Raw genomic sequence first — 20,599 nt, 5'->3', positions numbered from 1 at the left:
ATTACAACAGCATCATGGGCAACAACAAGATTGCTAGTAGTGATTTTTATTTGGAAACGACAAAAAAAAACACACAAATATTGTAATTCTAGTAATATAACGATATTGGTTTTTTATTATTTTGTTTTTTCCTTATTCGGTAAAAAAAACACGATTTTTGGGATACCTGTACGTATGTGTATCAATGTATACATGTATGTAATATCGAGATGTTATATTGATCATTGCGACGTTATATTTCTTTTTTATATTCGTATTTATATAATTCAAGATACTGTTTACATACTATTTGCTTTCTCAGTTTGTTTTTCATATTTTATATTATCGTTTCTTTTTTTTTTTCAACCCTTTGTATTTGAGAATTCCGGAGCAGAGGCATTTTAAATTTGTCTTAAAAATCGAAAACACACATTTTTAATTACAATATAAATCATTTACAGCACGTAACGTAATGGCAAAAACCAATTGTAATAAATACATTTATTCCTCTAAGAAATTAATTTTAAAAAACTTTTGGGTGCAAAGGATTGAATTATATATTTTCTAAATAAATAAATAAAATAAGATATTAGGTAATGAAAATTTGTTCGATAACTCGTTCATTTTTCAATTAATTAATTATTCTTCTTTTTTTGTTTAATCCTTTTTTTCTTTTTCTAGAGACCCAGCTACTAGTTGAGAATGACATCACTTGGATAGTTCAACCTTTGTCACATCTCTTTCTCTCTCTTTCTCTCTCTCTCTATCTCACACAATCTTTTTTATTTCTTACCGGCCGATATACAAAAGTTACTTTTTCATTGGACTGTACGCTGCTAAGCCTGCTTGACTCCTACCAAGATTAAGGTAATGTTCGTACCTCTTATGATACAATAGCTATGTAGTCATTTCAGTACTCTATGGTGCTTCTACTTGGATTGCCGCTAAAACGTTCGAATTTTTCCGTGAGTTCTGTGTGGAAACGGCCGACCGGTTGGCTTGTTGAACTTTTTCATATTTACAAGGGGAATCAAAAAAAAAAAGGAAAAGTTTAAGGTAGTAAAGACGATTCATTTCTATCATCTTCTTCAAGCAATTTAATTGTTCTGTAGAGATACACACCAATTCAATGAATAATTATTTTTCTTATTTATACGTACACATTTTAACCAATTGAACGTATATTAATTATTGTTCAGATTAATATTTATATATGTATACGTACAGGAAAAAGTTTAGATATGATGATAATTATTGATACGTTGTTATCGAATGGAATATAAAAAAGTAGAATGTTGTCGAATAAAATTATTTCATAGTAGTATTAAAACAATGCTTTTTTAACATTAGTATGTCTTGTTAATTTGTGCATGATCCTTCGTTAAGGATTGTCATTCTAGAAAAATAAAAATTCTAGTTTTTTAAAACTCACCGTGACGTAGTATCAAGTTTCTGGTTTCCACTAGGGAAACCACCACGATCACCAGCCAAAGGCGTTGTAAGTACACTGAAATGGAAAAGAGAAAGATTATTAAATAATGCTATTTTTGTCTATTTACAAGTGATATCAAGTAAATCCAAGAATTAACTTCAAGAATCTATTTACTAGTTATTATATTCTGAAAAAATTTCATCAAGCAATGATAAAACTCATTTGATGATTCATACGCATTGACAGTCTCTAACAATCACTTTTCCCGCTAGACAAATACATTTTTGATGATACAACGCAGACATTAATATACTCAAATTTTGTAACGAACATCAAACAGAGTAAACATATATAGAGAAAAAATCTAAAGATCTATCAAAGTACAAACATAACCTACAATATAAAAACAATGGTAAAAAGTTATTATATCATATAAATATTGTGGAAGCTCATGAATTTAAATAATTTTATTTTATCGTATCACAGTTAACGACATAAAATATTTAAGAGAGAGTAATCTATAGAAACTCAATCGAAGAAGAAATATGAACTATAATATGAAAACTACAATAAAAAGTTACCGTTAGATAAATATCATAGAAATTAATGAATTAAAATTCTTTAACAAATATCAAAAAGAGTAAACAAAATGTAACATCTCAAAGAGAGAACCTGAATTTCTATCGAAGAGAAGATATCAAATATAATTATAACAAATACGGTGAAAAATTATTACATCAAATAAACATCATAGAAACTCATAGATACAAATTCTCTTAATCTCAGCGATGAGAAAATTAAAGTTTCTATCAAGGAAAGGAAATGAAGTATAGTATAAAAACACTGGTAAAAAGTTATTATGTCATATTGAAAAAAGAAGTGCAAAGTACATATAAGATATCATTGAAAGAATCGACAGGAAAGTTCTCCTAACAAGTGTATACTTGTAATCTTGATATCAATCATATATGAAAATAAAAATTGGAAAGAAAAGAAATAAGGAGTAGGGATAAGAGAAAGATACGAAAATGATGAAACGAACGATTGATAAAAAGATTAGATCAGCTGTTTGTTGGCATGAATTGAAGTCGCGTGCGAATGTATAAGTGGTGGAGTAGGGTCGCGTAGATCGCATTTAAAAGAAATATTTCAATTAGAAAAGTTGAAAAATATCTGTCTTGCGGAAAGATAAAATAAAATAATATCGTTAAATTACCGGGGTAGGAGAGGACGTTGGAATAATCCTAGTGGTCGGGAGGATCGAGGTCGTTTGTGTCACTCTGCTCCTTTAAATCTATCGATTGGAGTTCCTTGCGTCTCCATACGAACTACGAAATTAGGTTAAAACTGCAGCGCGATATTCTTTCTCTCTCTGGCACACACGTTCGTTCGTTCGTTCGTTCGTTCTTCTTCGAAACCAATACTTGTCGTTACTCGTCTAACATTGATTTTCTGAAAACACACTTACATGTGGTCGTTGATCTTATTTTAATTTTCCAAGGATCGACTGATAGAAGCCAACAAGAATAAACGAAAGAAAGAGACAGACAGACAGATAGATAGATAGGTTAGGATAAATGACTAGGAAAAGAATCGTTTTTTTAGGGTCAAAGAAAAGGATTATGGAAGGACGAGAGAATAGACTCGGTCCATGTCCTTTTCTTTCTCTCACACATACATACACTCGTATCAACCACCCACGCAAATTCACACATATATATAGACACACACGCATATACACAATTTATATATATGTAGATATAGATAACACTGAATCACCTTGCACTTTTCCCTGTATTCGTACATTCTCGTCAGGAATGAAAGATTTGTTGATAGTCGGGATAATATCACCCGAGATGCACCGTCACACGACTGCCATCAGACTTTTATTATCAAACTCTCCAACCGATGCACGACTCGCGCACTCGCGTAACAAGAGACGGACGAACACGTATATATGCTATGTATATATATAAATATGTATATATATACTTGTATATATAAGTATGTATTTATAAAGAGAAAGACAAGTTTAGTCACTATATTGGATGTTTCTTCTTCTACTTCTTCTTTTTCCTCTTGTTATTTTTCTTACTTCTTCTAACACGAACAAACCTTACTCGTGTGTTTCTATGTGAGACAAGAAAAAGAAGAAGAAAGAAAAAACTCGTGTTTTCTCGACGGTAGGAGAGGGTAATGTTAACTGCACGGCTGACAATGAGTTAAAAACTCGCGTTAAATATAGGATCATTTCTATCGCACCGTGAAAAAGATCGTTTTAGCGGGTTTCCTTTGCTTTCTTTCGTTTGTTCATGGCGCTGCACTCGGATTCACCTATAAGTTCGAATTTATTTTAAATAACAGCCGGCACTCTTTCCGCGCTTACTATGAGCGTATTTGTGCTTTTCTACATTGCGAATTGATAATAGCTTACGCTGATTGGTCGAATCTTTTGGACCAATCCTGGAGCGTTGCTCGATGCATCCACTCGCAAGAGTGGTAGGAATTTTCATGGTGGAGAATGTCATGTATGTTGCATATTCTTTTCTTTCTCTAACTTATGTTAAATTTATACGTAAGATAATCTTTACTTTATATATTTACAAAAACATATATAACAAACAAATAAGATACACATGATACTCGAGTCATTCGTATCGTCGATATATTTTACTTATATTTAGGTTAGATCATTCGAAATTTGTGTTAAGATTTTAATCGAATTTACTTAATATCGTAGAGTTAAGATATACGATCTGGTTTTTATTAGGATATGTAGTCATGTAAAATGAAGTAGTCGTTTAGAGATATTTTAGTATTCGACGTTGGTAATAGCAGGAGAGGAGGAATCATTGGTCCTAACGGAAATTCGGCAATGCAAACATGGCGCGAAATAGAGCCGGCGCTGTCGGTCGTTCCTCGTTAATCCGTACGAATAAACCATAGAATAAGTATTCTTTTTTTCTTCTGGGGGTTATGCGTTTGTAGTGTTGTAGAGGATTGGGTGGTTGGACGCGCACGCTCCTCTTACACCATCATACATCTCTCACATCGTCACCGCCATCACTACCACCACCAAACCATTACATTATATTCGATTGCTACTACACAATCGTGGAAGGTTTTTGATAGTGTTATTCCGCGTGATGCGCTTGCGTGTGAGTTGAAGTAGTGGTAGTGGTCGTGTCATCGCGTCGTCGTTATAACATATTCGTAATCGTTGGTAACGTAGTGGTGTGTGAATGACGCGAGAGGGAACACGACGATGAAACGTTTCTGCTAGCATACATCTAACTAACATACATATATACATACATACACACACGCACACATAGATACATAGCACATAGATACACGAATACGTCCTTGCGGCAATGGGAAAAGTGGCGGCGTATGCGCGGCTCCACGCTAGAGAATTTTTCTCCCTCGCGGATGGCAACCTGGATATCGATTGTCATTATTTATATCGTACGTTTCCTCTTCAGTCATCGATTCACTTTTTACATTTTACATTTTTACAGTAATGAGAGAGTTAAGTTTAGATAGCCGTACGGTACACTAAGTTACCCACAACCTTCCCTCGATGTGTGATCACAGGTGTTGTTGAGGGAGTCGAGTGAAATAGAGAATGACGGATAGCCAGCAGCAGTTTTGCTTGCGGTGGAACAACTTTCAGGCGAACATCACGAGCCAGTTCGAGGCGTTGCGAGATGATGAAGACTTCGTCGACGTTACCTTCGCCTGCGATGGCAGGCGACTTCAGGCTCACAAGGTCGTCCTATCCGCTTGCAGCCCTTACTTCAAGGAGTTGTTCAAGGTTAGAAAACCGTTTCTTCCCGCTCCCCACCCTACTTTTCTTCCTTATCCCCTCCTCCTTCCTTCACCCCCTCGCATCCCCTCTTCCATCTCTCTCTCTTGCTCACCTGCTTCTTTCCCCTCTATCTCCTCCCTCCCATTCCACCTCTAATTTCTCTCTCTCTTGCACGCACGCTACTCCCCTTCCCCTCCCCTCCTCTTCTTCCTAACACGTTTTCGATTCCTCCTTCTCTCTTTCTGTCTCTCTCTTCCTCCCACCTTTTCTCATCTCCCATCTCTCTTTTTCATCTTTCTATATGTGCTGCTCCGCTCGTATGCGCACGTAATATGCATTTTAGTCGCTTCGTCCGACCGTTAATAATTCCAAAATTACACAATACCTATTTGCGCGACATGTCCCAGCCGCTTTTTTTTCTCTTTCTCTCTCTCTCTCTTTATTTCTTATCTCTCCGACACGTTTTCAGCTCTCAAATTTGTAGCCATCATAACGCACTATGTGTGTATATGTGCGATACCGATGCAGATGTCCTTTTGTTATTTTTCTTTTATTTTCTCTCTCTCGTCTCTTCCTTTTCATTTTCTCTTTTCACGCACAATTAACTGATTAACTACCAAATACTGCACGCCCGTATATGCAAATATTTAATTACAAGGGGAATTTTTTTTTCTTCCTCGTTTATAATTTCCTTTACAATTATTGAAAATTAATTAGGTTCACGCTCTTCTGTTTGTTTTAATTAATTGCTTTTATACGAGAGTTATGAGAGAACGAAATTATTTTTTTAATAACGATATTATTATTATTATCATTATTATTATTATTATTATTATTATTTTTATCTTTATTATTATTATTACTGCTATTATTGATTTTTTCCTTTTTATAAGAAATACGCAAATACAAAATAAAAGAAAATTATAATATTTAAAATATGACTTTCCGCTTATCTAAGTCATGACTATTAATATTTATGATAAAGCATATTTGAAATATTTTTAGTCACTATTAAGATATTTGATACCTTCTAGAAAAAGAAAATAATATTGGAAACAATTTAGTAATATGGTTGATTTTTTCCAGACCAATCCCTGTAAACATCCGATAATTTTTATGCGGGATGTGGAATTTGAACATCTACAATCACTGCTGGAGTTCATGTACGCCGGTGAAGTAAACATTTCACAAGCTGAATTGCCTACTTTTCTGCGTACAGCCGAATCTCTACAAATCCGTGGTCTCACCGACTCTCAAAGTAGTCAGCACAACAACGAAAAGGTATATTATAATGTGATAGTATTTTGTATATGTTAATTTTTAATTAAGACAATTGTCTAATTTAAATCATATATAAAATATTTAGCACTTGAAGACGAATAATGTTCACGCATCAAATGGCCGTGGTCTGATCTCACCGAGCTTGGACGATGAGCGCAGTAAAACTCCACCACCATCGAGCCCTCCACCATTAAAAAGGCTGTGTAAAAGAAGTGATTCACCTCAAATCTCTAGTCCAATACCTACTGTGACGCCTTGCGCTAGCAGTACACCTCTCTCACGACCGCTTATAGAGCCGCAAGTTCAGCTTGACTGTTATAAGGATATTGATATTGTGGAGGTAATCATAATTAATATATTCAATTTAATAATTTCTGTTATTATCTCTTACATCATATACATATATCATCATTTCAGCCAAAAGTAGAGCTACCTGAATATGGCAGTGATGATGATTGCTCATCGAAACAAGAAGTTAACGCGTTACCTGGTGGTTTCCTTAGTTTGGATGGTGGTATGGAAGTGTTACCAACATATCCACCATCTTTTCAAGGTATAAATTTTGTTGTTGCTGTTGTTTATTGTAAATAAATAAAGAATTTATTTAAAAAGTTAAGAGAGAGAAGTTGAAAGGAAGATGTTATAAGATGGGTTATTTTTAGGAACCAGTATGGAAGGTGGCATGCCTGGACCTTCACATGGGAACAATGAGCTGAATCAAGAGCAGCAAGGTGAGTCTATGATTTATACTTTTTTGGTAGTGCGAGCACCATTACAAACAGCAACAACCTAGCCATTACATCAGAACTGTATAATGAGAGTAGAAGCAAGGAAGGAGAAAGGAATCTTGATCGTTTGAAATGGTAAGCTCGTGTGTAGCTCGGTAGGTCTTGGTAGGTGGTAGGAGACATTTGACACTCAGAGGCTAAAATAGGCCTAAGTCCACAGAGTGCAGTTTGCAGTTAATCAGCTGTATTGTATGAACGTTACCGATATAGCCCGAATACCATTAACAACAATGTCCTGCGTGTACATAATTAAAAATACCCATCCCAATAAGCTTCATAATTTTTTTGTTCTCATGCTTTCACGCGCGTATATATGCATCTCGTATATATGCGTATATACATATATATTAGTACTACACCTTAACGCTGCATTCAGACTCTGACGAGTAAGTGCTTCTTGTTAAATTTAATGCTCCAGTAACTTCGTCAACGAGAGCCATCTTGCTATCACCAGCATCATTTGCTTTCTTGTTTACTAATGATATCAAGATCATATTTACGATCTCGGTCGGTTATATAAATGTGCTATGTACATATTGCTTTGATTTGAAATGATAAATTACTTTTATATACCTTTCGTTTCGTGCACTATATATTTCTGCATTGACTTTTCTTAAAAAAAGTTCAATGATTATTTGATAATTAGTTATTACACGCACAGAGTTATACTAAGATATTTATTGTGCAAGAGCACTACTCTATTGTAGTTATATCGTCCATTTTATTTATCGCGAAAATAAATTAAATTAAAATTTCCATTATCATTGATTGAAAACGATATAAAAATAATCTTTATTACGATTACCGAGATAGATTTCTAACTCATTTAATGGTTAGCAGTATTAATGCATATAAAAAGTCTGATTTTCTGTGTAACATGCACGAGTCCACCATACCATGAAACAGTTCACAAGGCCAAGACCATTATTCCTAACGGATTCTCATTATTCGCTGATCCATGCTTACCATTGTTTTCAAACTATGTGTTTTCCCTTACCACAATATCGTTATGTTATCTATGATTCGATTCATTATATCCTTGCAAGTTGCTATCTTGCAGGATTTACATTATACATGTACCGTGCAGGCAGCAAATTTGGGTAGTGCTAAATAGGGTTTTTGCTGGTTGTTGCTGTCCTGTGGTGGGTGGTATCATTTTGATATTATTCATGGTGTGAATAAAGCGTGGTGCTATGCTATGGTAACGTGTTATGCTGTGGGCTGCTACCGGTTAGAGCAAGTTGTGTGTGTGTTGCAGCTGACCTGCGTAAACTGCACTCGCTGGACCCACGCCCCTGTCCTGTGTGCAACCGCATGTACAGTAACTTGTCCAACCTGCGGCAGCACATGCGCCTCATCCACAACCCTCAGAGTGTCACATGCCCTCTATGTAACAAGCCCTTCAAGACCAAGCTGTACCTCAAGCGTCACCTGGTCAGTTTCCACGAACTCAGTGTGGCGGACAGGCAACGTCAGGAGGAAATCTACCATCATCAGGTTAAAGTTCAGGTTCAAGGACAGGGTGGTCAAGCACAGGTTCAGGGTGGAGCTCAGGCTCAAACACAGACACAAGTTCAGGCTCAAACACAGGCTCAAATTCAGGCTCAAACGCAAGCTCAGGTGGATAACAAAGTGCTCTTGACTGCTTCTGCTCCACTCTCTCGTCTTCCCGCGGAAGATACCGGGGGGAGCGGAAGTGGTAACGCCGTAGAACCAAAGCTGAGAGCGTACCAGGCACAGGCCGGGGATAATTCTTATTCCGTAGAGGTTGCTCAAATTGGTGATACGAAGCATTTTGCGAGCGGAATATTGCAGTTCGATGCTTCGTATAACTAATGTATAGGTTTTTATTTATTTTTATTGTATTTCCCAGTATCATTTTGTGATATATAGAGAGCGAGATGGAGTCAAGTTAAAATTTATTATTTAGTGAACTTGTGATTCAATAGGAAACGTATCTTTACAGTTGATCGACAAGTATAGATAGAAATAACGTTACGATACAAGGCTGATTCTGTATTTAGGTGATCAGAAACTACTACTGTGCAAGATGAGGCACGGGTGTAATACGTAATTCGAAATTATTTAAAAATGACGTACGGAATTGCAATACTAAACGAAAGTGCGTTGTCATCGAATGCGTAACGTTTATCCGCATTACACTTTTATTTCTGTGCGTAAATGAAAAGTTTATATAGGTCGTATCTAACTCGACTATCATCGATACGATTATTAAACCGTGTACATAGGTTTGGGAGACTAGTTTACATATAATATCCCGTGCCTATTCATCATATAAAGATGATGAACGTTAATAAGGGGGAAATAACTAAAAAATATGCCGTAGGTGGAGCAGCCATCCCACCTCGTACTGATAATTCTGCAGCCGGATACTTGTTGTTTTATTTAATGCTATACAGTGTTATACAGACTACAGATATTTACAACAATATTATATTCTTACAGAGAATTATATTTACTTTATTATTGCAGCGCAATGTGCAATGACATAGCTCGTACATGATATATTTTTCACATGCATACATTGCAATATACAGCCAATCGACAGCTCAACAGAGTAATAATATTTATTATTAACAGTTATCAACAAACCGTGATCGCAACTATGCAGCAGATTGAATTAAACAATATATAATAAGGGGGCATTGTTTGTGCTGGTTTTTTTCTCGCATGAACTTTGGAGAGGATTTTCTTTTTTTGTTTTGTTTTTATATATACACATGTATATAACTAATCTCTTTTTTTATTAGTCTCTTTACTTAAATTTATATGATTTTAAAATACTCGTCGAATATCTTGTATTCGACGAGTCAGATCAGTATTATTAGGAATTATTTTGGAAATATCTTTTGTGGATTAGGTAATTCGAAGTAGGATTTTTTTTTATACTTATATATATGAAAGTAAATTCACGAATAATATCATTATCATGCGTATACTTGAAATTTGTTGATAATGCATGTTTATTGGTGATTTACGCGTTTATAGTATTATATCTTTCCTTTTCTTTTTATCTTATTTTTGTATATACACAGATTCACATTTTTGAGTTTACGTAATGTTTGTTTTTTTTCTTTCTTTCTTTAGTAGGTTTAAAAAAGAAAAAAAAAACAAAAAGGTATCTTTATCTTTCTTTCATTCGACGTTAGTATTTTTAATTATTATAATTATGACAGAAATAAGCCAGCATAGACTTCTGCTACACAATTCCATAGCCATAGTACCACACAGTACAACTCAGGATCTTTTATATTATATTTTACAGATGACAATAGTTCCATAAGTACGATTATTTAGAATAACGATTCTAAGAAATAACTCGACAATTATGTTACTTAGAATCGTCATTTAAAAAATCGTACTGTTCAGATGACAGGCTCCTTACCTCACATACAATCAAATTACTAAACAGATGCAGCTATATATTATTATAATATATTTACATACAACAATTTTACAATAGTACCGGAAAGTTGCAACGACTGCGACTAACACATATTACCAATATTATACAAACGGTTTTTATTATCTGTTATTACATTGGTAAGTGATTGCAATGTTTTTTTACAAGTTAAATGTACTGCGAATGTACATTCGAAACTTTTGTTTACAATACAAATGGATGCCCAGCATAAACTAACAATTAGTACCGAAATAAGATTAGATTATAAATGTTGCATATCATATTATAATATTGTTATACATTTGCCAAGCAGAGTTACATTCGCCAATTGTCAGGCATTGGATCAGACGCAGGCTTTCATTTAAATTTTTATTTGAAGAACAAAAAAAAATTAAGAAAAAAAAAAGAAAAAAGAACAAAAAGAAAAGAAAAGACAAAAGTAACAATATAATTCCAAATCACGTTCTTAACAACACAGTAATATATAATTGAAAAATTGACGAAGCGCCTTGATAAGTGTTTTCAATACAACCGAGATTTCAGTCCTTTTTATACAATTTTAGAATTTATTCGTGTATATTTTACAGGATAACATAAGAGATCGTAGTATTAGTTAAATTTTTCTTTTAAAATGGCCTTACATTTTAATCGTATAACAACAACAACAATAATAACAACAACCAAGACACAAATACACACAACAAGAGGTTTTTATTATACAATAATAATATAAATGCAATAGAGAGATATATGACAGTAAATGTACAGTTCTTTGTTACAGTCACACCGTTGATTACGGTTAATGTATTTAATCATAGCTCCGTCTAAGAGAGTACGACGCGTGCTCTTTTTAACAACAGAGTTTTTTACCACTAGTGCAAATTAAATCCGTTGAATTTATAATAATGGCGTTACTTTGAAAAAGGCCTAATTCACTAACTTTTTATATCGTCTCATAAATATATATAAATCTATATATATATAAAAATATATATAAAAACATATATATATAAAACTGATCCATTGCCTGAGATCCATATACACTATGTATATCAGAGTGATGTGTTACAGAAATATCACACAATAGTAAGCATCATTTGACAAGCCATACTTCGCTGGGCATTGGAAACCGGTTACCTAGCTATATTACTACAACACAGTGCAGTTTTTAAATCTCACTGTTACACTTACAATTATGTCGACTTCTGATTGGGTGTTCGATGGTTGAAAATTAAAACCATATATATTGTGGGTGACAGTTGAAACAAATATTACAAATTAACATTAAAAAATTAAAAAAGAAACAAACAAAAAAAAAAACAAACCAAAATAAAAATAAAATCAACAAAAACAAAAATCATACACACAAAAAACATTACAAAGTTAATATGCAAAAGTCGATCGTTCGGTTTATGGGTATACATATATATTTCCATATATGTATATGCGTCAAAAGTTATACTTTTTAAACAGATATAATAGAAATGAAAAACAACAAACAAACAAACAAAAAATAAAGAAAGAAAAAGAATTACAACAAATTTCTGGCTATTATAAAACTACACGGTTTACGAAGCAAGGTCCAAACTTATAGAAAGAAAAAAAACAATAAAACAAAACAAAAGAAAAAAAATCCCAAAAAAATGATATGAAAGGAAAAAATATCTCTTCTGTGTATTCATGAAAAAAATCAATTAATTATATTCAATGAGGGTATAAATAGAGAGAGAGAGAGAGAGAGAGAGAGAGAGAGAGAGAAAGAAAGAAGGAAAGAAAAGGCAAAAAAGAAAAAAAGAAAAAAAATTGAGTAAGAGAACGAGAGAAAGAGAGAGAGAGAGAGAGAGAGAGAGAAAGCATGTAAGAGAGAAAGTGTGAGAATGAGAGAGAGAGAGAGAGAAAAAAGAAATAGAATGAAAGAGTGAGTATGAGAGAGAGAGAGAAAGAGAGAGAAAGAWAAAAAAAAAAAAAAAAAGGAGAGAAAAGTAGATGAAGATGCAAAAACAAGTACATACTTGCCATTCCTGAAAGCATTAATTATTAATATACATATTTACATACGTAAATACATGCATATGTATATGTAAACAATAAGAAACAGAAGATGAAGTAGAAGAATGATGAAAAATATAATTCTTGGAAAGATGCATTTCCGTTTCGCGTTTTAAATATCGCGATTTATCGTCTGCGATAATAATTTGTAATATCTTATCATCCTATTATCGAATAGTAATTGTATTACCATTATTACATATTATCGTCACACCACTACTACTATTATCATTTTAATGGGGGGGTGGGAGGGGTAGGGGGAGGGTGTGGGAAGGAAGAATGGGAGGGAGGTTTTATTCTCCTTCTTGGACAACTTTACATATATGCGTTAAGAGATGAAACAAAAAAAAAACATATCTCGGTTATATTTCGCCGAGTATTTCGTTGCTAAACGCTGTGCTCCTTTCACTCGATATTTTAAGATTAATATTAATAAAAGGAAAAAAACTGAGTAAAAAAAAAACACACACACGGAAAGAAAGGGGGAGAGCGAGAGAGAGAGAGTGTGAGAGAGAGAGAGAGAGAAAGAAAATACAAAGTAAGAAAGGAAAGTGGAAAGTGGTAGAAAGATAAGGATAATGATAAGGATAATGATAAGGATATAAGGATAAGGAATCACACACCTAATCTCTTTTAAAATGCAATTAAAATTATGTGTTGTATATATGTAAATTATTATGCAATTTGTATGGGCGGTCAAATACGAGAAAATAACAAATGGATAAGGGTCCGGGTGGGTGGGTGGGGGGGGGGGGGATGTTTTAGAAGGAAGGTGGAGAAAAAAAAAAATGGTATTTCATATTCGAATTTGCCTAGTTACTAAATAGCATTTAGGTATATAGGGTATCTCATTGCTACCTTGATCAAAAATAAAAGGGTAGAACGGAAGAAGAGAAGGGTTTCTTATTCGAACAAATGGACGATCTCTTTTTTTTTTCACTTTGCGACAAATTTGAATGAAAATGAATATATAAGAAAGTTTGTTATTATACGTAGGCACGCATTATCGCACGGAAAATAAATTAGGATGATGGAAGTGCGAATAAAGGTAGAGGGGGGAGGGGGATACGAAAAAAGAAAGAAAACAAATTAATTTTCATCTAGTCATTCGAAAGATCCGATGATAAAAAAATGTCGTCGATCTTATATTTATAATATTATGTATTAAGAGGAGGGTATTTCTAAAGAAAGAAAGAAAAAAAAAAAATCAAATTAATTTTGTCTTTCGAAACTTTCGTTTAAGTTTGTTATTTCTCTTTCTTTTTTTTTTTTTTCATTTCTAATGTATTATGATATATATATATATATATATATATATTATACGGGGTGAGACAAAAGTCGGTTCCTTCGAAATAAGTCTAAACAAATGATTATTATTTATTTTTCCATATTTTTGTATATTCATTTTATTTTATTTCCCATTTGTGTTGTGTTGTTCACAAAAATTGTTCAAATTGGTGTTGTTTCTATTACACACATTGTACAAAACTGACTGAGTTTAATTACTCATTTGTAAAATGATAGGAATACGATCTCTCTGGGATTGTACACACACACACACAATTCTCGTTGGTGATCAAATTTTGGAACGACTGGTTCAATTAATTGTTATTATAAACTCATCCAAATATTTTGATTTCTGTTCAAAAACTTTGCGAAAAAAAAGCGACTTTTAATTTCAACCTGCGTATATATACGAGTGATTGATTGGTCGAAATATTTGGAGCCTTTAATACAAAAGGAAAAAAAAAAACAAAATATAACTTTTATTTCAAAAATAAAAGTGAGTGTTTGATTGAAACAAAAAAAAAAAACAAAAGAATAAAAAACAATATTTTTTCTATATATTAGGCTCACAACTAATTCGACCTAATCACTTATAGTATATACTATTATTTATTATTGGATCCTTATGAAATCATTGCAGTCCATTTTAGAAAAAATAAGAATTAAGAAAAAACACGTAATTGTTATGTGTGTTTATTATTTATCTGTAATATAATTGAAAATCATGTAATATTTTTTACAGATTGGTTTACACGACTTTCATAATAAACGATCCATATATTTAGTATATACTATATTATACATTATGTATTATATATTAATCATGTGTTTAGAAAAAAGAAAAAAAAAAAAAGAAACGTAACGGAAGGGGTTTTATTTATATATTTGTATTATGATTTACAAAGTATTAATTTATATATATATGATAGTGGATTAAAAATTTGTATTTTTTTTTTCTAAAAATTTGTTTTCATGTAGATTCAAAAACTTTTCAATTGACCCACGTATATGTATGCATATATATATGTATATATTATTTTTGTTTTTCTTCTTTTTTTTTCGTTGACGCAAAACGAAATCGAAGATCTTTTATTTCTTTTTTTTCCTTTCGGTACATTTAATATATCAACGAGAAGGATATAAAACGTATCGTTTAATTTTAATTGATTGTTGATAATTACACGCACACACACACACACACATATATATATATATATATATGTATATGTATATATATTTTTATTGACGAACGCGTGTTGTAATCGCAGAAAATGAGAGATTGTCACGTAAAAAAAACATGTTCGAATAAGAAATCGTTACAATTTTTTTAACGCAATACCTTCGCGATAAATAAACTGCATTTTTATGTAAATCTTGTTTCTGACACACTTACGTATTAGACAGGAAAAAAAAAATACAGATAAAGAAAGATAAAAAAGAGGGAAAAAGGAAGGATGACATACGAAAATAATAAAATAAAATAATAAAAAGAAAAAAAAAAAAAATACATTAAAGAGAAAGAGAAGGAGGTGGGTGGAGCGAGGAGGGGGTGAGCGAGGGAGAAGGGTAGGGGGGAGCAAGGAAGAAGTATACGAATGGATCAAAAATTTATTGAAAAATAAAATAGAAAAAGTGAGATATAGAGAGAGAGAGAGAGAAAAAGATGGAACGACGACAAGATAAGAAAAGGGCAAGAAAAAGGAGGGTTGAGTATGAAGGGTGGATGATGGGTGGTGGGTGGTGGGTAGAGGGGAGCGTAAGCTTAAGCTGCATATATGCGTTTATAATTGCGCGTGGTAATATCTAACGAAAAGGTAAAAAGAGACAAAAAAAAAGATTAAACTACATTTTTACATACACACACAAGCACACACATACATACATTTACACGCTTACACGTTTCCATGAAAAAAAAAAAATAAAACACATATGTACACACATATACGTGCACGCACGCACACACATATACATATACGTACACAAAGCAGAGACATTTAACATAAAGAAACAAAACAAGAGGTTCTTTGATTATTGTATTGTATATATAAAAATAATTATATATAAACGACATTTTTCAAACCCACGTATCCGAATACCTACAGAGTATTTCGCTTTTGAAGTAGTCAACGCTAATATTTAAGTGCGATAATATATTTATTCGAATGATCGGCGTCAAATCCGAAAAGTAATTTTAGTACATTACCCTAAGTGAGAGGAAAAAGCCCGAATAGCATTTTTTCAGTCGCGACTATACAATATTATGTATTATATATATGACGTATTATTATTATTATTATTATCATTATTATCATCATCATGATATCATTGTCATTAATACAAATACAATCGTGAATCATTGTCAACGTCATCATCGTCATTGTCATCGTGTATATTATTATTATTGTCTCATTATTATTATGATGATTAATATGATTATGATTATTATTATTATTATTATTTGTAAAGTAAAAATGTTAATTACGCAAGTGAAAGAAGAAGGATAAGCGTACGACTGATGTTTTTGATGAATGCGAATGAAGTGTATATGTAATAGTTAACGAGGAACTAGTGTATGCGTAGTATGCGTGTGTTTGTTTGTATGCGTGTTTTGTGTATGTTGGTAAGAGAGAAAGAAAAAATGAAAAAGAGAATGAGAAAGAGAAAGAGAGATAGAGGAAGTACTAAAGGAAGCAAGAAAACAGATAAGCAGCAACATTCAATTTGATATATACTTTTCGACCGAATTTAACTTCCGGTTAGAAATGTATTTCCTTGAGTGAGCCATAAAGAAAGAAAGAGAAAGAAAAAGAAGGAAAGAAAGAAAGAAAGAAAGGAAGAAAAGTTAAGCTGTTTCAGTAACTTCTCTTCTCCTTCATTAAACTACTATTACTATTACTATTACTACGCTAAACTACTACTATTACACAACTAACTATTACTTACAATTTTAGTATATTAATAATAATGATAAGAAGAAGAAGAAGAATAAGAAAAAGATGATGAATAATGTGAACGCACGAAAAGGGGTAGTACGTTTTTTTTTCCTTTTTTTTTCTTTTTTTCTTGGCTACGAGTGTGAAAAAAAAAAACATCTCTTTTCTTTCGAACAAATTTAACGATGACTGACCGGGACAGGGTTTTTTTTTTTTTTTTCATTAAATTGGGTAAAAAAGAAAGAAAAAGAGAAAGAGTGAGAGTGAGAGAGAGAAATGGGGGTTGAAAAATGAAAATAACAAACTAAAGAAAGAGAGCTTTGAATCGTGCGAGGAGGGGGTGTTTTTTCCTCATCGATCCTTCCGCCATTTTTTCTTTTATTTTACATTTGTATATACGTATTTCTTTTTTTTTTTCTCTCTTCCTCGTTATAATAATTATTCTTTTTTTTTTTTTTTTTTTTTTCTTTATCATCATTTTATTTGTATCTAACGCCGAATGATACGTGCGGGGGGCGGTGGGAGAAGGTGGTAAAGGGAAACAAGAGAAAAGAAAATATTTTTCGAATTGTATTTCATCGGTAGAGAAGAAAATTTCGTTTTGGATTTTTATCGTTCGTGGTTTTTTTTTTTTTTTTTTAAATTGCGGTTTTATCCTCGCTGATTTCCGATTTATCACTCTTTTTCGTTTTACTATTTCTTTTTTTTTTTTTTTCTTCTTTTACAATTTTTATCTCCCTTTTTCATCGTCGGGCACACGTGTACTTACTTATTCAAAGCTTCGCAAGAAAAAAAAAAAAAAACAACACATTTTAAGGAATATATTATAAAAGAGAAANTCGTCGGGCACACGTGTACTTACTTATTCAAAGCTTCGCAAGAAAAAAAAAAAAAAACAACACATTTTAAGGAATATATTATAAAAGAGAAAACACAAATGGGGATGATTCGAATTTCTTTGCGAAGCTCTGTTAGTTATTTAAGTGTTTTTTTTTTTTTTTCTTCTTTATCTTTTCTTCCTCGCGATCGACTTAATTTTTTTGTTCATCGAGAACGCGAGAGAACAAGAAGAATTTCGAGATATTGTTCATATGTTTCAACGATTCCTGCTGCTGTTTTACGTAGCCTATGTAAAAAGCGATTTATTATTATTATTATTATTATTATTAGTATTATTATTTAATGTTCGAATAAAATAATGGTTGAAGCATTTCCTTTATCGAAGGAATTTATTTTTTTTTCATTTCACGGTCATGGCACTTAACGAGATATAATTGAATAATCTCGAATAAGATGTAAGCCTTTCTGCATTGTAATCAATATGGGGTGTAATTCGTGGTTGTACAAATTTATATCTATATATATATATATATATATATATACTTGTTTTTTATTATTGTATTAACATTATTAAGTTTATTATTATTATTATTATTAATTATTATTATTATTATTATTATTATTAATTATTATTGTAATTAATTATTATGATTATCATTATTGTGCAACATGTATTTTTTACGTAGACCTTTCAGTTACGACTTACGCGATATTTTATTGTTTTTTTTTTCTTTTATATTTAATAACCTTTCGTGTTATTTCTTTCTCGTGTTTTTAAAGAAAAAAAAAAAACGAGAAAAATAAATAAATAAATAAATAAATAAATAGAAGAATAAGACTACGTCGTAGTAAAGTATCGTAACCGAAAGAATAAGAAAAAGTAATGAAAAAAAAAAAGTAAAGTAAAGTAAAAGAAAGTATATTGAAGTATTTCGTTAGCTTTAATTTAAACAAAATTATGCGTCTGATTATGAAAAGGAAATCTATGGGAAAAATTGTGATATGTAATCGTATTTTATACTATTAATATTATTATTATAACATTATAATTATTATAATTATTATTATTATTATTATATATTACAATTATTATTATTATTATTATTATTATTATTATTATTGTCTCACATATTTTACTTTGTATTTTCTTTAATTGAAGGAATTAATAATAGGAAGCGTTTCATTTTTTTTTTCTTTTCATTTTTTTTTCTTTCTTTCAATAAATTTAATTTAATTTTAATTTTATTCCATCCCCCCGCCCTATTTTTTCTATTTTACACTACATGATCAAAATGTGTTTCGATATACAAAAAAAAAAAAAAAAAGAAAAATACTTAATAAGTCGCTCGTGGTGTTTTTTTTCTTTCTTTTCAATCAATACACATCCCTCTTTTTTTCTCTTTTTTCTATTTTCACTTCTGGTCGACTTTTTCTCTTTATCCCCTATTTTTTTTTTGCTTTTCGCTTGCACGCAATTTACAAGCGAAAAGATTGAATCTCGAATCGAATGTTTCGAGACCCAATCAATTAAATGAATTGAAATATGAATAAAATGATTGAATGATGAACAACAACGGAAAAAAAAAAGAATTTAAAAAATAATCTGACAAATCACACACCGATTAACTGAATTATTTAAACCTATTTATAATTGTCGTTTGTTATTTTATTTCTACGACGTTGTCAATCGAACTATTTTTTTTTTTTCTCTTTTTTCTTTTTTTTTTTTTTTTTTTTTTTTTATAAATAAGTAATAATTCGCACGCGTAGAGAAAATAAAAGAAAAAAATAAAAGGGAAAAATATGTGCACGACGCGAAACATCGATATCGTTTCGTTGGCAGTTCGTCTTTTTTTTCTTTCTCTCTCTCTCTTTTTATTTATTTATTTTCCTTTTTTTTTCAGATTGGCATAATATCATACCGTCCTCATTAGTGCGATTTTATAAAAAATATTTTATTGACGTTCAATTTTTTCTTTAAGAAATTAATCATAATAAAAATATAATGACGATGATCGGTTATATTTATTATTATTATTATTWTTWTTATWATTATTWTTWWTKWTWATTAATTAATTAATAAATTAATGCGTTAGTAGCGTGAACGTATAATGCTGATAACATTATGCATGTACGCTAATTCCTATATTATATATTTTTTATTTTATTATAATATTATTCTTATCGCACACACACACACACACACATTATTTTAAATGACATACGAGAAAAGAATTGAAAGAAAAAGCATAAACAAATAAAAGTAAATGGGGAAAATGAAAAAACGAGAAAGGGATGAAAAAAAAGAAATGAAAATAAGTAAAAAAGGGGGCAAAAGACACACACACACAAGAGCAAGGGAAAGAAATAAAACAAAATGTACACTCGCGGATTCGCTCTCGGTATGTGCAAGGAAACAACCCCCTCCCCGCCCCCTCCTCTTCCACTCGCTAAAATAAAATAGAAAAGGAAGACAACAACAAAAATAAAGAGAGGGTACAAAAAAGGGAGAGAGGAAGAACGCAAAATTAACCGGGGGGAAAAAAAAAGAAAAAAAAAAAGAAAAAAAAAAATCAAGAACAGAGAAAAAGCAAGGAAAAGAAAAACGTGCGTTTGATTGTGTGTGCGAGATGAGAAAAGGAAAGAAAGGATAAAGAAGAAGAAGAAAGAGGGAAAATGGAAAAGACAAAAAAATTACGAAACAAACAAACAAAAATAGGTTCGTGCACGAAAGGCGGAAGGTAAAAAATACATCGCATGACTAAAAAAAAAAAA

The 20,599-nt window shown here is 31.7% G+C and overlaps 1 protein-coding gene and 1 long non-coding RNA gene across 4 annotated transcripts in view; one reads left to right on the top strand and one right to left on the bottom strand.

The window, feature by feature from the left end:
- Positions 1 to 1,183: 1,183 nt before the first annotated feature.
- LOC106789160 lies at positions 1,184 to 3,795 on the bottom strand. The gene is made up of 3 exons (XR_001381966.1): positions 3,191 to 3,795; positions 2,628 to 2,863; positions 1,184 to 1,486 (listed from the first exon to the last, which is right to left on the bottom strand). It is a non-coding gene; the product is annotated as an uncharacterized LOC106789160 (long non-coding RNA).
- A 272-nt stretch (positions 3,796 to 4,067) lies between these two features.
- The window catches only part of LOC106789142 (protein abrupt-like), a 45,597-nt gene continuing 29,065 nt past the window's right edge, over positions 4,068 to 20,599 (top strand). Inside the window, exons 1-7 of one of the 3 annotated variants that reach the window (XM_014753114.1) lie at positions 4,068 to 4,340; positions 5,009 to 5,228; positions 6,309 to 6,503; positions 6,589 to 6,843; positions 6,921 to 7,056; positions 7,166 to 7,234; positions 8,550 to 12,334. In XM_014753114.1, the coding sequence (XP_014608600.1) occupies positions 5,040 to 5,228; positions 6,309 to 6,503; positions 6,589 to 6,843; positions 6,921 to 7,056; positions 7,166 to 7,234; positions 8,550 to 9,127 (1,422 nt within the window). In that variant the 5' untranslated portion in view covers positions 4,068 to 4,340; positions 5,009 to 5,039 and the 3' untranslated portion in view covers positions 9,128 to 12,334. Of the gene's footprint in view, positions 5,229 to 6,308; positions 6,504 to 6,588; positions 6,844 to 6,920; positions 7,057 to 7,165; positions 7,235 to 8,549; positions 12,335 to 20,599 lie in introns of those variants that run through there. The other 2 variants (XM_014753105.1, XM_014753122.1) reach the window with 2 other exon arrangements.

Source organism: Polistes canadensis, unplaced genomic scaffold (genome assembly GCF_001313835.1).
Source record: "Polistes canadensis isolate GaletaPanama2010 unplaced genomic scaffold, ASM131383v1 scaffold_6, whole genome shotgun sequence".
NCBI classification, from domain to species: Eukaryota; Metazoa; Arthropoda; class Insecta; order Hymenoptera; family Vespidae; genus Polistes; species Polistes canadensis.
Note: the sequence above shows the minus strand (reverse complement) of the source record. Positions and strands in the feature narration are given on the sequence as shown.